The following is a 7,958-nucleotide window of genomic DNA, read 5'->3' as shown; positions in this document are numbered from 1 at the left end:
GTTTTTCATTTTAATAAAAGACTAAATAAAATAATATGCATTAATAAAACTAATAGTTATTAAACTCAAATTAACTTTTTTCTTTATTCTTGCTGTTTTAATGAAGTTACTGCTGCACTTTCAGTGGTCATTAATATAAAACATCAAGTGGTTGTAATTACATTTTGAGTATTAATAACTCAACATGATTAAGCAGTATAATTACACACATCATTTTCTGTTGTATATGTTTAGTGTGAAGCATGGAAACTTTTCGAAATAGATGCTATAAGAATTAATATATGTTAAATCTTGTTCAGTTCATTTTACTTTTGCTTGAAGAACTTTTTGCAAGTTGTATTTAATGAGTGACTTAGTAAATATAATATAAGAAATAATACCTGCTGCATGTATTATTTATGATTGCTATAGCATGTTTGCTGCATTCCTTCAACAGGAAGGAAGGAAACAGAGTTCAGGACGACTTCCTCTCCTTCCTCTGGATTGTTTGCTGTAAAGAACTGCTTTAGAACACAATAATAGCAGCAGTTAGTCGCCACGGAAACAAAAGAAACCATCCCTGAGAAACAAGATTACAGTAAATATGATTTTATCAGTATGTGGCATATTATGTCAGTGATCTGAACAAACCCCAAACACTAAATCATGTGTGTTGTGTTTTAACCACAAATAAAACATTTGAGTTACTTTAAATAAAATAAATGGAAATAAAAAATTATATATATATTTATTTATTTTAACTTTAGTTTAACTTGATGTGATAAAATAACTAAAACTAAAGCTGAAATAAAAAAATATTAATTGTGTTTATAAAAAACACTAACTACTAAAAATGAAATTACTAAAACTTTAGCTAAAATGAAAATGGAAAATATAAAAAATGAAAACTATATAGATGTGTATACGAAAATATAGATGTTTACAAAAAATAAAAACTAATAAAAATGGCAAAAGCAAAACTAAAATTACAATGGAAAATACAAAAATATAAACAAATTTTAAATATTAATAAAAATTTGGAAACACTTTACAATAAGGTATTAATTTTTATTCTCATTAATGCATTAGATAATATGAACTAATAATGAGCAACAATTTTTTAAAGCAATTTATGATGAGGTTTTGTTACTTCAAATTGTTAAAATTACCATTGACTAAGATTAATAAATGCTAGAATTGTTCATTGTTAGTTCATATTAATGAAAGCTTATTGTAAATTGTTACCAAAAATATAACTGTATTGTTTTAAATTCATGTTCCTCGTAATCTTGAATCAGAATATCTTCTCCTCCCTCTCGCAGCATCTCTTCTCTTCTCTGATGACGAGGGCGGGGCAACCTGTCACTCACATGAGATCCACCAATAGCAAACCACAACCATCCAATCAGTTCCCCACAGACAAAATCAAGCCCCGCCCTACATTTGTTCTTGTTTGAGAAGCGTTTCACTCAGATATACGACACCCTAGGGAAGAAAAGACCAGCGCAACTTCTGTTTCATACCGACTTTAAATTTTTAAGTACAATCCAATTGCCTGTAGTAATTTTAAACTGATTTAAAAATCAAATCGTGTAAAGCTAAAATTATTTTGATGACATTTTTTACAGCAATGCATTTGGACATTATTTTCATGATGATGAAACACATTTAACCTTCACGGTTCATGTGCTGAACTGAATATCCTGAGCATTAAAACCTGTTGATTTCACAGTGAAACCCCAGACGGAGCTGCGCCTCATGCGTGTGCGAGCCGTTCGGAGTCTGTGACGTGTGCACTAACACTAACACATGCTAATGGTGTCCTGAGCGACTCTAATGGGACGGTGGATCAGTGTCTGGTCTGACTCAGCTCTATCTACAGTCCAACTACATCACGTTCACTGCTGAGAAAACTTTATGATTTAGTTTTATCACCGCCAAATATGGCAGAGATCAATGCTGCAATGTTTCCGATGGAGAAAAGCAACTCAAGAAACACTATAAAAGGACTGGATCTGAGGTTCCTGAGATTTCTCTGTTTACAAGACGCCAGCTGAAAGCAGATTAACAACAGGGGGCGTGAAAATGGGTGAAGAAACCATTGGGAACATGCCACAGACTCCATAAAGTCTTCGTGTTGAGAACAGAACATCCTCCCAGAAACATTCGGTAAACCTGAACACATGTTAGGGGTGTTTTCTGATGCAAGCATCACTTTAACTCACATTATAGGACAGACTTGAGCTATTTCTACAGACCAGAAGATCACTGAGAGCGGGATACGGGTCGAATGAATAATTAGGAGAGAAAAGATTCCAAATATTGATAATACTACGAAAACCTTAAAGGGTTCCGTCAGGCACTTCATATAGAGAATCATCCCATCATGGGGTCATTTTATGTATTTAGGTTTAATTAATTAAATTTAATTCATTCATTTTTAATTACATTTTCTGAATTAAATGGCTCGTAAACATACTTCATCACTAGAAAAAAAAAATGAAATAAACATGAAAGTATTATGCAATCATTTAAAACATTTCTTCTTATAGAACCTATAGAGCCTTTATAGAACCTTTTTGGGATAAAGTGCTCCTTAAAACTGAATCAAGAACCCTAGAGTTTCTATACAGAACATTTTTTGGAATAAAATGTCCTTTAAAAATTTAATCAAGAACCCTAAAGTTCTATATAGAACCTTTTTGGCATAAAGTGTTCTATATAGAACCTGTGATGGAAATTTTGAACTAATCAATAATGAACTAACATTTCTTTTCTTCTACAGGCCTAATAAGCTAACTTTGAAATAGAGAAATAGTCACTAGGACTGAGTGTAACAAGTGGATAAATTCTGCTGTGTTGGCTAGACAGCGGAGGATAAAGGATAAAAAATAGTCTTTGAAAAATTGTTTTAACCTATTGAGTAATCTGAACTATTAACCCGGTGATATTTTTTGATGATCTTGAGATTCAGTTCTAATCTAAATTTACTCTGCCAGTAAGCAGGACAGAGGAACTGAGATGTTTTTCTTAAATCTGAACCAATCATATTGAGACTGATGATTATGAGTAATAGATCATGCCATACTGACTGTGAAATGAACCTGAAATCCTATAAAACCTGCTGTATTCCTTTTGTTCGGGAGAGATTCTCTGGAATTGATGGGAACTCTCCCAGCCGTGATTAAAGCTTTGAAGAACAAAAACTGGAGTCTCTGGTTATTGCTGCAGCAAGTCAGGTTAGGGAACACTAGGTTTTTGAGGGTCAAGATGTTGACTGAGATATTATTGAGTGTCGATTAGGAGACGCCCCACGACTTAAGTCTTGGAAAATCTACCACAAACCACACTGAACCTTTTTTCAGTGCTGTGCGTAACGAGAAAACATGCACCGCTGAAATTTCCATGACAAATTTTAAGGTCTGTAAAATAAAATGGTAAAATTTGTGAATATTTGCAAACGCTGAATAATGCACAAATCTGCACCAAAGGAAGGCTCCTTTCAAGCCACATTTTGTCTAAATGCAAGTGCATTTTTTGACCATAATGCAAAAAAATGTTCTTATAGTAGTTTGTGTATTTACAAATGAAAGACAGACAGCAAAGCTTTAGTGTGTCAAACTCCAGTCCATCTCACGAATCCAGGGGTCTCCAAACTGGGTCCTGCAGAGTTTAGCTCCAACTTGCCTCAACACACCTGCCTGGAAGTGTCTGGTACGCTTAGTAAGACCTTGATTATCTGGTTCAGGTGTGTTTAATTGGAGTTGGAGCTAAACAGTGGCCCTCCAGAACCCAGTTTGGAGACCCCTGCATTAAACAAACAGCAGTGTGTTTCTGATCAGTAGAGAGATGGAGCTCATTTCTGCGGTTGTGTCATCCGGGTGTCATCTCATGCCTCTCTCAGGTCTGACATCATTGCTCAGTTTCCACACTGTCATGCTTCACTTCCCTGTAATTACCTGATGAGTTCACCAAATCTGCTGCAGACATCAGGTCACATTTCACAACATCAAACCACAGTTAGAAATCATTTGTTGCGTTAAGAAAATAAACCTATTGATTATTTTGTACATTTTATCCACAAGTGTGTTTGTCATTAAAATATAGTTGCAATATAAAGCTTTAATTTTAAACTCAATTTCAGACTAAAATGCATTTTAACTTAAAGCAGCATATCTTAAAATATGTCAGTGCCATCGTTTGTCTCAAGATGCACACCAGTATTGTTTTTTTTCTAAAAGCTACTTAAAGGTGCAGTAAGTGATTTCTGAAAAATGCTGTTGATATTTGAAATCACCAAACAACGCAAGGATCACACCCCTATCTTGATAGCTCCACCCCCAAATTCACAAACACCCTATGCAACACAGGCACCTCCCCCCTTATGAGTGGACACACCCCTTTCTGCTGATTGGCTACAAGTGTGATTTGGCCCACTTCACACAGCAATTTTCTTCAGAAATCACTTACTGTCCTAATAATGTGAAACCAGGCCAGTTTCTTATTTTTCCCTTTTAATTTCAGAGTCAAATGTGAACAGATCAGGTGTGCATTAAACATTCAAATATGAGTTATGAAATCATTGGCGATGTGTACCAGGAAACTGCATTAAATTAAACTTTGAAATGTTTGTTATTCAAATGGATTGTAAAACAGCAGCATTACAGGAGCTCCTGCGTTCTGGAGGACATGAACTGAAATGTGCTTCAACAAATATTATTGATGAACGCCGCCCGAAGCAATTCTAATCTATGATGAACTTTAACACGCTTTTCATACGTGCTCCGTGTGAGTGAAAACAGAGGGAAATGGAGGATCATTTGAGCCTGAAACCAAAGAAGTCATCATTAATTCACCTCACAGGGTCAGATATACATACGAAAACAGGCCTTCTACCAAAACACATGTTGAAGATTCACGACATTCTGCATTCGAGCAGACATTCTTCACATGGTGACAATGGAGTATTTCCTAAATTATAACATTGCATTTTCTGTAAAGCTGTTCTGAAACAATATGCATTGTGAAAAATGCCATAGATATGAAGATACGATCACATTGTACTTGATATATATGTATAGATATATATAGATAGATTTTATTATTTCTTCAGCATATCATATATGTCAAAATAATAAAACAAAGCATTAATTTAGCAGGAGACAAAAGAGGCTTGGGGTGATTTGTGCAGTTTACGGTACCAGAACCTGGACAAACACGGGTTATAATGGATTAGTTCAGAAACACTCAAGAAGCTAAAGTTGTTTTCATTACCCATAAATCTCCTGGATTTAAACATGTAAATGTAATCAAACGCTCAGTTTCTTCATGGAAAACAAATTCTTTCTGCTTGGTTTTGTGTGTTTATTTGAATGCTCTGCACTGCAGCTATTCTCCATACATTCGATATACGCGATGGCACAGAGGTAAACAAACAAGCTGCCATTTTTGGACTATAACAACTGGATCTTCAGACAAAAAACCCTTCCCACAGCTTCTGAAAGTAATACTTTACGGAGATTCAAACGTAACAGAAGGACTATACAGAGTGCTGAAAGCAAAGAATGGACGTACGAAAGAAAAGTAGACGAAATCAAAATAGTTATTGGTTAATTGCTTCTAGTCTTCGCCCGCATTAGGATTTGTAATTCGACGTGAGCCAGGTGAGCCCTTCGTAGAGTCCGTCGCCCGTCGTAGCGCAGGACGGCTGAACGTACCAATTGCGATCTCTGATCCGGGTCAGGCCGAGCTTCTCCTGGATCTCGTGCGGTTTCATGGCGTCCGGCAGGTCTTGCTTGTTGGCGAAGATCAGGATGATGGCGTCCCGCATCTCGCGGTCGTTGATGATGCGATGCAGCTCCTGTCTGGCCTCGTCGATCCGATCTCGATCCGCACAGTCCACTACGAAGATGAGTCCTTGGGTGCCGGTGTAATAGTGCCGCCACAGGGGCCGGATCTTGTCCTGACCGCCGACGTCCCAGACGTTGAACTTGACGTTCTTGTAGGTGACGGTTTCCACGTTGAAGCCCACCGTCGGGATGGTCGTGACCGACTGTCCCAGTTTGAGTTTGTAAAGGATTGTCGTCTTTCCGGCAGCATCAAGTCCAAGCATCAATATTCTCATCTCCTTGCTGCCAAAGATCTTCGAAAGCATCTTCCCCATTTTGTTGGCTGTGCATATAGTATGTTGGTTGCAAGAGGAGGAAAGTGTGTTTTTGGTCCTGCAGCTTTGCGTTCGGTCACAGAAATAATGCGTGCATCAAGTCTAAACTTTGTTTGCTTTTTTTTTTTTAAAAAAGAATTACTCTAATGCAGTAGGGTGCATAGACCTCAAAATGCATAAAAAAGTATAGATCTGTCACAGGCCTCTCCTATCTGACTTCCTTCTTGTGTACCGACTGTCGGGTCGCCGCTCGCTCGCGCTCATTCCCTTCCGACACACTTCAGATCATCAGTTCAGTTCCAAAAAACTCCAAAGGTCAGCGATTCATCCCGAGTTTCCCCTCTTCTGTCCCTGAAACACAAGAGAAAGCGGATGAGAAAAGGGAGGGGTGTCCAACACAACTAACTTTATTCGTGTAGTTTCCCTACTCGTACTAAACGCGACCGCGTGAGCGCGACAGCGCGCGCTGCTTTACCTCATATAACAGCCCCCCTCTCTCGCACCCCGGGTCGGTTCTGTCCCCTCTTTCCTCTCCGGTCCCTCTTTCTTTCAGCCCCGGTCGTGCTGCTGCTACTGCTGCTGTCGGTGTTACCGGAAAAGGTGCGGACCTGCTTCAGCCGCTACTTCCTCTCTTTCTCGCTCAGGCGCACTGCGCCATTTGGCATTCGGATCGTAATCCTACTACGGCGAAGGCTCTGCGATTAATATTCATGACGCGTGTTTCGGCCATTGGACAGAGAGCGGCTGCGTCAGCGATGTCGTAGTTAATATTAAACACACTGGTATTTGCTATACCTTCATAACACATTAAAATTAACCATTCTCCTCGGGAAGTTTTGTTTATATAGCTATTTACATAAAGCTAAGTTATTAGGCTACCTATAAATCTCTCATTTAGGTTTTTCTGTACAGATCTAAAAAAATATTTTATGACTATGAAATGTGTAAATGAATGAAAAAATACTACTATAGAAAAGTAGTTGAATTAATTTGTTGTGTTAACTCTATAGTTGCTGTGGTATATAACTATAGTACTATACACAAATTACTTTACCCAAGTTTTCTACAACTATAGGGTAAATTACAATACACTACAGTTTACTGTAGTAAAAACTAATGTATACTACATTTTATTACAGTTTATCAGTACACTCTTATTAATACTACAGTATGCTGTAGCATTCATCAACAAAGTGTTGTATACTATATGCCTAATATATACAGGTTCAAAAACACTATATAAATTAGTATTTTTTTCATGTTAACCTTTAAGAAAATATGTAAATTGATCAAGATCTTCTGAAAACGCAGAAGTAGAAAGATCTCTTATAACTGTAATTCTTTTGTTTAATGTTAAATGTATTTGTATGTTTCTTGAAAGGCTAATTTAAAAAAAAAAAACATTGGGATCAACAAGCAGCACGAGTATGGCTTTATTACTATATTAATGGAATTATGAATTCGCTTTAGTTGAAATATCAGGTATTTTCATGTATTTATTTACGTATCAGACGTTTTATCCAAAGAGACATTATTATTCCAGCAACGGACGCGTGACCTAATTAATAATCAAAAGATGAACGTAAGAACCTTCGCCGTAGTAGGATTCGTAAGACCAAACTGAATGAAATGGACGCCATTGAGGCTCGGGAAAATATAATTGTGTTGTTTTTTAGAGGCTAATCTGATTAAAATAACGTTCAAATATGATGTTTTTATTGCAATGAAACGTTTTTAATGTTCGACCACATCAACCAGAGGAGTTTTTGCGTAACTGTCCTTCCAGTCCCTCACTAGCGTCATTTTACGTTGAAGG

The 7,958-nt window shown here is 37.1% G+C and overlaps 1 protein-coding gene across 1 annotated transcript; it reads right to left on the bottom strand.

Annotated features, from left to right (window-relative positions):
* Window positions 1–5,051: 5,051 nt before the first annotated feature.
* Window positions 5,052–6,845, bottom strand: arf6a (ADP-ribosylation factor 6a). Its single transcript, XM_051874342.1, has 2 exons — window positions 6,618–6,845; window positions 5,052–6,493 (listed from the first exon to the last, which is right to left on the bottom strand). Exon 2 carries the CDS (start codon window positions 6,140–6,142, stop codon window positions 5,615–5,617), a length of 528 nt encoding a protein of 175 aa, XP_051730302.1. The 5' UTR covers window positions 6,143–6,493; window positions 6,618–6,845; the 3' UTR covers window positions 5,052–5,614.
* Between the last annotated feature and the right edge of the window lie 1,113 nt (window positions 6,846–7,958).

This window comes from Ctenopharyngodon idella, chromosome 20 (genome assembly GCF_019924925.1).
Source record: "Ctenopharyngodon idella isolate HZGC_01 chromosome 20, HZGC01, whole genome shotgun sequence".
Taxonomy (NCBI): Eukaryota; Metazoa; Chordata; class Actinopteri; order Cypriniformes; family Xenocyprididae; genus Ctenopharyngodon; species Ctenopharyngodon idella.
Note: the sequence above shows the minus strand (reverse complement) of the source record. Positions and strands in the feature narration are given on the sequence as shown.

What these genes read in the sequence shown, in the direction of transcription:
- arf6a (XM_051874342.1), bottom strand. Translation starts at nt 6,142, where the DNA reads ATGGGGAAGATGCTTTCGAAGATCTTTGGCAGCAAGGAGATGAGAATA.